The sequence below is a fragment of the Eptesicus fuscus genome, chromosome 13, assembly GCF_027574615.1.
Source record: "Eptesicus fuscus isolate TK198812 chromosome 13, DD_ASM_mEF_20220401, whole genome shotgun sequence".
Taxonomy (NCBI): domain Eukaryota; kingdom Metazoa; phylum Chordata; class Mammalia; order Chiroptera; family Vespertilionidae; genus Eptesicus; species Eptesicus fuscus.
Window position 1 is genome coordinate 57905502 of NC_072485.1, and position 13391 is coordinate 57918892.

Consider the following 13391-nt stretch of genomic DNA (forward strand, 5'->3'; position numbering starts at 1 on the left):
GATACTTAATGTCACCTGTTGCATCAGAAAAAGAATCTATGCTTGCCTTCCAGTGCTTGATGAATCATCTTTTGTTGTCTATATTGAGAACTACAAGAGTATTTCTGTAGAAAAAGCTACCTTATTTTTATTAGTCTTAATGTGGGATAACAATTCCATGCAGCTCTGGGTTATTTAGATTCATATTATTTCTTTCCCAAGAACAATTTATTTTAGACTTTTTTTTAACACCTGTTCTTATAATTCTAATTCACTTTTTACTTTTGAACTGAAAAACTCTCCAAATTTAGCCATTTTCCCTACGCCAGATAAAACATAAGTGAGAACAGTATGGAAGCTGATTGAGGGAACTAAATGTCTCCTTGGAATTGTAGGTGTATCAGGACTTGATGGAGTCAGGGTCAAGTTAGGAAAGTAAACAGCTTTCTAATTTTTCCAGGTTAAATTTTTTACTGTACAATATTTAATAATAAAAGCTACATGCTCAATAATGAGAGCTAAATCGTATGCATGTGCTACCATTTCTACTCTCCCCCAAACCATCATGTTATAAATAAGACTGCTGGAACCTCGAGAACTGAATAACTTGCCCAATGTTACACAGCTTCTCAATGGCCCAGCTGGGAGTTTAACTCGGTGCCATTACCTCCAATGGTCATGTCCTGGGTTATAGAAAGTTATGCTTTGAGTTAATTTTAGAAGTCCATATGATTTTTTTTCAAATAAAAGGAAAAATGAAATATACACAGAATTAGAAAAGATCCTTGCCTCTTACTGCTATTCTGAATGGTAGCGACTGGATCCATTAAATTAACTTAGGTTCTGGGTGCTGGCGACAAAAAAAAAAGGGTGCTACTTGTGCCAGACACTCTCGATTTAATGGCAAAGGCAGTTAACTATGTTTTATTCTAAACATCTTCCAATGCTGATGAGATTTTTGTATGAATTCTACACTATGTGTAATTCTATGAATGTCATATTCTGTTTTCATTGTGAACGATGATTCTGAGAAATTTGGATACACACGCACTCAGCATTAATGAGCTTGCAGGTTTCTTTCTCCGTGGCCTTTTCTTTTGCTCATTAGCCTCCCTCAGGTCAGTCTTTAAGGCACCTAAACTGCTGTGCCTTGCCTAATTGCCTTCTACCTTGAAACTCAAAGATTAGTTATTCTTGTATTATCTATTTCCCATACCAACAACTGTAAACCTACCCTCAGCCAGCATGTGACGGCTGTGTCATCTTACTGGGCATCACATGCTGGCTGAGAGCAGTTTGTTACTATCCCTTCACTTTGTGGGGTGCCATCTTTTGTACCTTATAGATCCTGGCAGGAGAAAAATGCCCATAATACCCATTAGAGGCTAATTGAATGCATGACTTATTTCCTCCTTTATTCATCCTCATCACCTCATCATCACCACTGTTATCCTGAATATTTTTAGAGCATATATCATATGTCAAAACCCTTTCGAATAGTTTTAACAAAATACGGGGGGCGGGGCAGTAGTAGGTTTACAGTTGTTGGTATGGGAAATAGATAATACAAGAATAAGTAATAATACAAAAATCAATTCTTGTGTTTCATGTGCTCACAACTATAAATCTACTTTCAACATATATATATTTATGTTTTCTTCCTAAATATAAATCTTAGAGCCAGTTCCCTTCAAGACCAATCTGAACGTTGTAGCCTTTAATGTATGGAAACTAATGGACAAGACAATTTTTCATGCTTTCATTTCTTTGCTCCTCTGTTAAAACTCAATATATTTAGCTAAACTGTACATTAATGGCCCAACGCATTTTATCCTCGGGATGCTGTGACATTGAAACTCTACCCTTGGTTTTAGTGGAAGGCCTCATTTTCTATTCCTGGAGCTCGCAGCCTTCTATTTGACATTTGATGCCCAGGAGATTTTTATAGAATCTAGGTTATAAGATTGAGTCTCTTGCCACATATTTTTGAATAGAGATCTGTGTTCCTTTTCCCAGAGGTGTTCTGCATTATACCTTTCTGTGAAATGGCTTTTGATTATTTAAAAAGAAGCCTCCGGTGATTGAAACCTCCCCCCCCCCCCAAAAAAAAAAACAACAAAAAAACAGACACAAAAAAAAAAAACCTTTTGCAAAATAATCACCATTGACTGGAGAGCTTTTTATTTGTTTTAAAGAGAATTTGTTCAGAGAAAAGAAAGCAGTAATGATCCCCTCTAATACCTATAACTCAAAGTGAAAAACCATGTTAATGTTACAGTGATAAAGTGAAAGAATGTTTCCTACTGGAAACTTCAGTGAAAGTGGAAAGTTCTTTGTATTTTTGAAATGACTACTCAGTAAATGTGCTTAAAATGAATAGGACATATGACTCAATACGAAGGCTTTAGTTCACAGGCAGTAAAAGTTGCCTTTCTAATCACCCTGATAAAGACATGCATTTAGCTATTTAATCTCCTAAAATTACATAATCAATTATAATAACTTATTGAAAATAGACTCATTCACAGTATTTTAATATACTTTTTATATATATTTCTTTATTGATTTCAGAGAGGAAGGGAGAGATAGAAACATCAGTGATGAGAGAGAATCATTAATTGGCTGCCTCCTGCACCCTCCCCACTGGGGAGCAAGCCTGCAACCTGGGTATGTGCCCTTGACCAGAATCGAACCTGGGACCCTTTAGTCCACAGGTTGACACTCTTTCCACTGAGGCAAACCTGCTCAGGCTCATTTACAGTATTTAGTCCAACAGACAGAGGAAAATTAATAGATGTTTGGTGTCTCACAAAATGACTTGTCCTAATGTAATTGTTACGTAAACTTTATACTTAGCACAAAATCATAATAGCTTCATGAGATCTGCTTTATATCTATCTGTATATACTGGCCAAATTGACTTACTTAACTTGAAATTTGATTAAAATTAGAATTTACTGTCTCTGGTATAATATAAATGATAAGTTATTCAAATATATAGGACCACTCTAAAGTATACAAATCTATCAATAGAAATATGTGTTTTTTTTAAATTATGGTTTCTTCCATTGCTTAGTATAGTAACGAATACATTGCCTGGACTGGTGTGGACATGATTAAGTGCACAAAAAATGATTTTAGGAGAAAAAATAGTGAATTAATTTTGACTAAAGCCAAATGATGATCATCCTCGAGAAAACAATTTATAACAATGAAAATAAAACGAACCTTGGACAAATCTTTCCTCATGTGCCACTCACTGTGTTAAGAATAACAATAAATATTATTCTGTGTAATATTCACAAAAAATATTGTGTGGTACAGAATATTCTTTCCCTCAGAAAACTGAGATTTCATCGAATGACCTCCTCAAATAACACAACTAGTGAGTGTTAAAGCTCACACTCTCCCACAGCCACTGTCCTCTTTACATCTATGAACTTGAGGTTAGAACATGCCTTGGTGCAAAACCAGTCACCTCTTAGGTATAATGTAGATAGTACTTAAATTATTAAATTTAAACTTCATAGCAATAAGGTAAGAGAGTTTGTTTTTATAATGAAATAAATATTTACATAATTTATATCTTGCCTTTTCTAAAAATGCTAGGTAAGATTTTAATCTTTATCAGTTCATTCATTGTCACAATCACTATCACCACCATATAATTTATATCCCCCTAGATATTATGATATATTATATTTACTGTGTAGTTATTCTGATCTAGGCACTGTGCTAATTTATGTACCTCTACAGATTTACCTTATTTATTGCTTACTAACTATCAAATATTGATATTTTTGGCTATTATGGTCCAGGCTTGATATGCCTAATATTTAAAGAGTCACTAACATGTGAGACAACATTTTAGGTGCATTTTGAATCAATTGCATTGCTTTATACAGGACAATATTTCCAAAATTACTGGAAAGTAAAATGTTACCTTTCTATTAGCATTTTCCTAAGAAATGATGCTGAGGAAAATGTTATCTTAAATTATATAACCTGGTTCTGTTAAGAATATAAGTGAAGAATCAAGCTATTTCTTTTTAGTTTGCCAAATTAAATGTTAATGCATCCATGTAGAGTTGACATTTGAGTTTGGACATAAAAAAGATGTTTTAAATTGATAGTTCTGTTGAGAAAGCAAAGAAATACACAATAGTGATGCATCCTACATATCACATTGTTTTTTTGTTTTGTTTTGTTTTAATTTCTTTATTGATTAAGGTATCACATATTTGTCCTCGTCCCCCCATTCCCATCCCACCCCCCTCCCCACACATGCCCCCACCCCCCTGTTGTCCTTAACCGCCGGTTAGGCTCATATGCCTGCACACAAGTCTTTTGGTTGATCTCCCCCTTTACCCCCACCCTTCCCTACCCTCATTATTGTTTTTCTTCAGAATGATTATTTTCCATAAAATTTATTTGTTTACATCCAATTCTTCTATAGCCTTCAGAATACATACAACAAATTGGCTAAGGAATCATTATAGTTGGACAAGTATTAATTTTTATAGTTGGTTATTGACCACACATTGACATAATTTGATCAGTTCACCAAAATTTTTCATTTTGACATTGTTGTCATCAAGAAATGCATGAGATTGTATCTAAAGCTCATCATGCTTTAACCACTTGCTTCACACAGCTTTCCTTCACTGAAGATGAGGGTATTAGACAGGACTTTAAAATCCTTCTCCTCAGTTTTCATGTATTCTTTTTTTCCCCACTCAAAAAAACCTGTTAGTCATTTGGTAGTATGGACAGAATTTTTTAAAAAAGTTTAAATTGAAAGACATTGATTATCTTTAGAAAGGAAGATTGGTTTCCATTTGCTTCTGTTTTGTGGTGGTTGTTATTGGATGCCTATGTGATATGACATTCCACACCTTACATTGTTCTGAAGTTGGTTTAATATAGCACAAGTTGTGAAGTTTGTATCATTCTAGCCAGAGACAGTTAATGGTGCATTTGTCACTGGAGGTGTTAAGTATCTTTATTTTAAGCCCCTTTAATTAAAAGTAATTTTAGGCTTCCCCAATTAGGATTTTGTGACAATTTATTAAGGTTTAGTTGAAACCAAAATTTGTATTACCAAGATTGGAAATGTTTTCTAATTCAGAAATCCCATAGTCAGTTCTGTTTTAATGAACATTGCTGATGGAATTAGAATTTATTTTAAAAGCTTTAAAAGTGACATTTTATAGCAAGATAAAAATTTGTGTCTGTTTAAACCCAAGTGAAATCATATACTTACAATCCAAGTAAGAATATTTTTTTAATCACCACCCATTCCCAACAAGTCCTATAGGTTGTCCATGGACCAAGTAGTGCCACTACCTTAATCTGTGTAAATAAATAATTAAATGTTTAAATTAAAGGAATGGAATATTCGATTATAAAATTGAATGGGATATTCAGTTATAAAAATGGGATATTCAATTATAAAATTCTACGTTTAAGAATTAAAGAAATATTATGATTTTTCTTAAAGTATATTAATAAGCTAATATATTTTTAATCAGAATATTAACTGTGTCTATATAAAGACCATTGTAATGCAATATTTTTTCCAATATCTGTTGTCTTTATTAGGTTGTATAAAATAACACTTAAAATTCTCGAATCATGTTTTGAAAAGAGAATAATATAAGCAGTAGATACTCCTCTGGTAGGCTCAACAAATGCAAGTATGATTTGTCAACATTACTGACTGTGTCCAAGCAATTGGTAAAGATTTATTAAGTAATCAGGTTATATTAGAATAAAAATATCTATGCAAATAGTAGTCTTCTAATTTGTTCATTTTATGAGCAAAGGCGACAGATGGTATATATTGGTGTATATTTCCAAAATCCATCAGTTGAAAGTGTTTCTTTCTAAATTAGCAATCAGATTTTATCAGATTTTATTAGGAGAGGACATTAAGTTTCAGGGTCTCACTTGTCATCTTGGCTTAAAGGATAACAACAAACTGTGATGTGTAATTTTTATTCTTATTCATTGCATTATTTCTGCCAAAATCGCTAGTGAAGGTAAAGCCAGGATTTTAAAAAGGCCAGTCCTTAAAAAAATAAAAATAAAATAAAAAGGCCAGTCCTTGTTCCATAATCTTCTGTGTGCTGCATGTTTTAAAATATCTATCAGCTATTTATGTCATAATTATAGCCACATATTGACTTACTAAAATTAATTGATGAAAATAATTTTAAGGTGAGATTTACACAGGATGAGATTTCCTGAGACTAATGGCTTTGGGGAAGGGGGTTGGACAAAGAATTTTGAAAACTACCTTGAAGATTTAGTAAAGTGAAGTCTTCTGTGAGGTAGGTAGGCTGCTTTTTGTGAATGTTAGAATGAAGACCAGCTAATTTCCTGGGACCAGGAGAGATGAGGGGGTCAATGACAAGCCTGTTCACCATTGAGCTGCTTTACAATCCCTTCTATTGTAAATATGCCCACCTCTGTCTTGTCTTTCAGTTCTCCACAAGCAACCCAGAGAAGTGTGTCTCTGTTTGCTAGAGCTGGGCCGGATTGCAGCCAGGTAGGTCAGACTACTGCTACTATGTCAAGACATGAATCATCTCAGCATCCAAGCATCTAAGAAGCTTAATGGCTTTTTATTGCTGATGTTGAGCCTGTTGAGGAGCTATTTATTCAAATATGTACCAACATCTCAAGAGCAGTCATTCAAACTAAAAGCGTGCCACCAATGTTCTTACCATTGTGATCTTGTTGTCAAAGCCACTCATATAAACTTTATGTGACAATTACTTTTTCCTTATTGGAAAGTCTATTCCATTATTTTCTCTCTAATCCTTCACCCTTCTCTTTCTCTTTACTAACGTTCAGCCTCCTCTTTTGTTCATTTTCCCTCATTTTTCTCCACTCACTATCTCATCTCTTAGCTCTTTTAGTTTCTAATTCTGAGTAGGGGAATAGTTTTAAAATTATTCTCCCTATTTTGATTAGGGAAATATATAGAATATTATTATTCTTAATAGTGATATCTTTAGAATCTTTGTCTTCTAGCAAAAAATAAATAAGAAGCAACTGTAGAAATCATAATTACGGTTAAATAGACAGAGGAGCTGACTTTATGTCATGTTTTCTTTTATATCTTGCAAACCATCAAGCTGGGTTTCAGACAGTTCTATGAAGCCCCAAAAATTAGAAATGAAGATTTAAATCTTCGAAGAAGTCTCAATGAAAAATTAAAATTAATAATAAATTAGGGGTAGGGGTAAGGGGGAGAGATCAACCAAAGGACTTGTATGCATGCATATAAGTCTAACCAATGGACACAGACAACAGGGGGTGAGGGCATGAGTGGAGGGGTTGGGGGGGGTAATGGGGAGATAAGGACATATATGTAATACCTTAATCAATAAAGAAATTTAAAAAAATAATAAATTAGATGTTTTCTCATCCAGATCTGGGTATGAGAGCTGAGATCAGATGAACCAATAAGATCTCAATAAATGACTTGCTGCCATCGAAATGCTAGATAAAAGAAACATGGGTCATCTAGAGTTCTTACTTAGCAGATGAAGGAAACAACTTTTTGTTTAGTTGTTTTGATTATACTGTCAGAATATTCTAAAATATTAGGATATTTTAGAATACTGAGAGAATATATTGTTGCTTTAATATTGTAACTATATGAATCAAATAAGCATCATGAATCTGAAAGTTGAGATATAGAAGTAAAGAGAAGAAGTTGCACTATCTACAGAGTTAGTTGGGGATTGTCATTTTATTCTTGTTTAGGTTCTATTATTTGCCTGTTTTCTGGATTTATTTATTTTTGTAAATATACTTTTTGTTACCTGAACACTTTGATTAGGAGACGTGCTGAAGTGAACATTTTAACTGTGATCAAATAATCAAAGGAGAAGACATAATACCCAATGACAAAATCCCTATAAAAATCACCTTTCCTCCTGCTCTACATCTGACATAAATTGCCCCTTGCCATAGAATATAAAGCAAATTAAAATCTTGGTTATTAAAAAGGAATCATGATGGTCTGTTCAGTTTCAAGTTAAAGCATATATGAAGACTTTTTCATTTTCCTTTTCCCCAAAATATTTTAAAATTGAGATTCTGTATTGCTTTTTAAAAAAACAACAACAAACTACTGTATTGAGATATGATTGGCCTACAAAAAGCTGTATGTATTTAATGTATACAACTTGATGAGTTTGGGGATAACTATACATCTGTGAAACTAGCACCATAATCTATGCTATAAACATATCCATCGGCTCCAAAACTTTCCTCCTGATATCTATGATTATTATTACTATTATTATTTATGATAACAATGGGTGTCTCAATTTCTCTCTATACTTATGCTCATGCAAGCTGACGAAAGCAGTATTTATTCATGCTGCAAAGAAAATATTACTAATCTCATAAAGGAGTTATCTAAGGGGTAAGATTATCCTTACATTATAATACTCGATTTGTAAATTTTGCTTTGTATTTCCTTCGCTTACTTGAGTGGTGTGAAGTATTGCACACTTTCACTGAAAAGGAGGAAATATGCCAAGAGATTGTTCAGGGTGTTACATTTTGTGTGTCACATGAGGTTAAACAGTTGGAAATGAATTGGGTAGATGTAACATTTAAGTGTCAGAGTCTATTGAAGATTCAGTCAGTACACATTTGAAGATTTCTGTTTTTATGGAAGTTCAATTGTGCTCTACAGAGTCCAGGCATCCTCAAACTATGGCCCGCGGGCCACATGCGGGTGTTTTTGCCGTTTTGTTTTTTTACTTCAAAATAAGATATGTGCAGTGTGCATAGGAATTTGTTCATAGTTTTTTTTTTAAACTATAGTCCGGCCCTCCAACGGTCTGAGGGACAGTGAACTGGCCCCCTGTTTAAAAAGTTTGAGGACCCCTGCTATAGACAATGGCAAGCTGATCAACCCAAATCCCATTTCCTTAGCTCTTTGTTGAAGCATATTAGTTAAAGAGAAAAAAGGAAAATATATCTCCCAATCTCATTTTACTCCTACATTAAAAAAAATATATATATATATGAAACCTTTATTTACATCCTTACTTTGTGCTTCTTTCTCGTTCAACTCCTCCATGGAGGATTATATAAATTATTAAGGTAAGCTAGTTTTAGCCAAAACTAAAAGTGATTTTGGGAGAGCTCTCAAGAATCACAACATTCATTTTTATACACAACATATGAGTTTTGAGCATAATAAAGTTCCAAATACATTCTTGTGAGTTTTTATTTTATCCTTGGTAGATGACACTTTTTTATATTTGATTCTAAACATTTCCTTCTCAAATTACATAAATGTCATCTTAAAAGCATCAACATCTCTTCGGATATGATTTGCAAAATGTTTCTGGTTTTCTGCTGTGTTCTCCTGTGTGGGATCATTCAGGGAAGCCCCTTGGAGAGCTGTGGGCTTCTCCGAGCTCTGAGATGGGAGGATGAGACCACTTACTTTGTTCTCATGGGTAAAACTTCCTTTTATTTTCAATCAAATAGAGTTATCATCACTGGAGAGTGAAATCCCTCCATTAACGTTTCAGAAACCATGTCAGTTTCTGGGTGTAAAATATGCATGTTTGCCTTCTGAAAAGTAAAACACTCAGCAAAGGGAGGTCAATAAAACCTCACAGATCTTTTTAATGACAGTGTTTTGATATTTGTTCCTTAAAAAAAAAGTTACTGTGAATTTAACTTTTTTTACAGACTGCAGAATTAAGATTAGCTTTACAATAATAGTAAAACACATGATATTTTGCTTTGGGGCCATAATCAATCATCAACATTATAATGGAGCTTTTTATATTTTTGAGAACTTCCTTTTTTAAAAAAATATATTTTATTGATTTTTTTACAGAGAGGAAGGGAGAGGGATAGAGAGCTAGAAACATCGATGAGAGAGAATCATCGACCAGCTGCCTCCTGCACACCCCCCACCAGGGATGTGCCCGCAGCCAATGTGCATGCCCTTGACCGGAATCGAACCTGGGACCCTTTAGTCCGCAGACCAACGCTCTATCCATTGAGCCAAACCGGTTTCGGCAAGAGAACTTCCTTGATTTTGAACAAAATTTATGACCACTGAAAAGAAATATACCTTATTTATTTTATTTTTTAATCTTTATTGTTGAAAATACTAAATATGTCCCATTTTGTTCCCCATTGACTCTTTATAGCTTGTACCCGCCCCCTGCCCCAGGCCTTCACCACTCTACTGTCTGTGTCCATGGGTTATGCATATATGCATACAAGTTCTTTGGTTGATCTCTTCACACTTGCCCACCCATCTTCAGCTTCCCTCTGAGATTTGACATTCTATTCCATGTTTCTATGGGGAAAAAAACCTTTAAAATAAATTTGTTTGTCTCCTATTTTAATCCATGGCAAAACAAAATGTTTCTTAAAATAAAAATATTCTTTTACAAGACATTAATTAATCCATCCTATTTAAAGCACTTCTCTCTGACTACCAAGAATATCATGTTTTCACATGGGCGGAATTTCCTTTCAAATTTAAATCTACCTTTAAATCACTTTAAGACAGAATAAAAATGGGGCAAAAATTATCTTGCAGGAATCTGTAAACCCTTACAAGCTTTAAAAAGGGGCCCTAGTCAGTTTTGCTCAGTGGTTAGAGTGTCCGTCTGTGAACTGAAGGGTCCCAAGTTCATCTGGTGAAGGGCACATGCTGGGTTGTGGGCTCGATCCCCAGTGGGGGGCAAGCAGGAGGCAGCCAATCAATGATTCTCTCTCATCGTTGATGTTTTTGTCTCTCCCTCTCCCTTTTTCTCTGAAATCAATAAAAATATAAAAAAGGGGGTGGGAGGTTTTAAAATTTGTCCCTCTAACTCTAGTAAAATTGGCCCAGGTGTCTTTTGTTTGAAAACTATAGTCTACTAAATAGTTTGAGTAAATGTTCTCATCCAGGACTCAGTTTGGGGCTCAATTATTTTATCTAGAACAATCTCAAAAGTTGTGCCACATGCTAGAAAAACGAAGTCCATGTATAAAATCTCATCATGAAATCATCAACCATAAGACCCTTCCCTAGCAGTTTGTAATATTTTTTAATGGGGCAAAAAAAAAATGTATTGGCCTTTCAGTATTCACCCTACTTTCTTATCCCTGGGATATACAGATGTGAGGATTTGGTTTTAGGGCAGTGGTTCTCAACCTTTCTAATGCCGCGACCCTTTAATACAGTTCCTCATGTTGTGGTGACCCCCAACCATCAAATTATTTTCGTTGCTACTTCATAACTGTAATTTTGCTACTGTTAATGAATCGATCTGTGTTATGTCACAACCCACAGGTTGAGAACCACTAGCAGGGTCATCTAAGACCATCGGAAAACACAGATATTTACATTACGATTCATAGCAGTAGCAAAATTACAGTTATGAAGTAGCAACAAAAATAATTTTATGGTTGGGGGTCACCACAACATGAGGAACTGTATTAAAGGGTCGTGGCATTAGGAAGGTTGAGAACCACTGTTTTAGGGATTCACCCTTCTTGTTTTAGTTAGACCCTGGGAGCTACAGCAGCCTCTTCTCCCCCAAAGCTCTAAAACCTTGTCCTTGGAAAGGAGTAGAAACCAGTATAAAATTGTGAAGACCTCATAGACAAAAATAGAAATGTGAAGTGGTATAAAGTTAATAATGGAAACCATAACCAAGTGGCCTTTCGGAGCGCAGAAAAAAATGACTTATTTGTTGTCTAAGTTGGCTTGCAGGTGTGGGCCCCCAACCTAAGGGGAATTTCATGATTTACAGCCTGTTGACATCTCCAAGCAGACAGGAAGCCAATGAATCGTATTTAAGTGTGCATTTCTGGACTGGCTGACGGTACTTGAGGCAGCCTGAAGTAGCCAAAAGCCAATATAAGCAGAGATTTGGGGCTTAGTGCTGATTTTCTGTGTTCAGCAGCATAGCTAATTTGCAGCTTTCCCGGATAGACACAGCTCTCCAGGGCAAGGTTCCGTGTGTGACTGTGACCAACTTCATTCAAACTAAGTCCACTTTGTATCAGACGTGGAGTGGGACCTCCTGTCACTCTAATAACATATTATTTTACTTTGTGAAAAAAGAAACAGAAAAAGTTAGGCAACCTGTTCCTGAAAGGTGGCATGAATCCACCTACAATTACAAATGAAATCATATTTTCCAATTGGCCTGCTTTATACTTTCACATATGAGGTTTTTCACTCAGTATTGACTTTTAATTGGCTGTGACTCCTAGTGTTTTAAATTTCTCTACGTTCACTGCCCAGTTTATGTTATTCTCTGAAGAACATTAAACATAACAAATTTTTATACCTTGATGGAACCAAGAATTCAAAGAAGCCTAGGGAGATTAAGAATGGGTTGCCTGCTGAAGTTCATGCAGCCAGCTAGTAGCAAAGCTGAATTTATAACTTGGTCTGCTCCACTCCAGCTCTGAGATATTTCTGCTATTCCACAATTATACAAAATCAATGTAAAGGAAGCCTATAGTAAGGTTTTTTTTTTTTTTTTGTTTTTTGTGTGTGTGTGTGTGTGTGTGTGTGTGTGTGTGTTTTGTAAATAATACATACAATAGTAATATAAACAATCTTTTTTAAAAAATATATTTCTTTATTGATTTTAGAGAGGAAGGGAGAGGGAGAGATAGAAACATCAATGATGAGAGAGAATCATTGATTGGCTGCCTCCTGCATGCCCCCTACGGGGGATCGAGCTCACAACCCAGGCATGTGCCCTTGGCCAGAATCAAACCTGGGACTCTTCAGTCTATATGTCTATGTTCTATCCACCGAGCCAAACATTATTGCCCACTGGCTAGGGCAATATAAACAATCTTGATAATACTACTTCACATCTTAATTATGATGCCGTTATATTATTTAATTTGGTGGTATAATATACTTTAAAAGTAAAAACTGGCAAAAGTATATTAGTGCTGCATTTTTCTGGTTGTGCAACATTTGAAACATCAATTAACAGCAATCTCAGAGGTTGTGATGTGTCAGAAGCTGCACTACCAGTGTAATGGATACTGTTTTAATTCATCCTAATAATATTCAAATACAAGGATTAGAATGTCCATTTTATATTGAAATAAAGCTGAGGCTCAGTGATAATGTATGTGAAGGTGCCCTAATGGGCCAGACACATGCCCGTGTTCAATCGCAGTTGCTTTTCCCCACATTCTCCCTCCCTCCCTGCACTGCTACATCGGACCTCTAGGGCAGGCCATTTTCATCTCTGTTTCCTGATAGAAAGCAGACTCATAGAGGTTAAGTGATCTGCTAAATTTAAAGAGTAGGTTCATGACACAGTTAGCTCAAATCTACCTCAGGGAATAATGATGCACAAATCTCCAATGAGTTTTATTGGTACTTACCA

The 13391-nt window shown here is 35.1% G+C and overlaps 1 protein-coding gene across 1 annotated transcript in view; it reads left to right on the forward strand.

Annotated features, from left to right (window-relative positions):
• GAS2 (growth arrest specific 2) overlaps positions 1-13391 on the forward strand; it is a 123047-nt gene that overhangs the window by 52548 nt on the left and 57108 nt on the right. The window contains exon 5 of the mRNA XM_054725734.1: positions 6466-6529. Coding sequence (XP_054581709.1) covers positions 6466-6529 — 64 coding nt within the window. The remainder of the gene's footprint in view (positions 1-6465; positions 6530-13391) is intronic.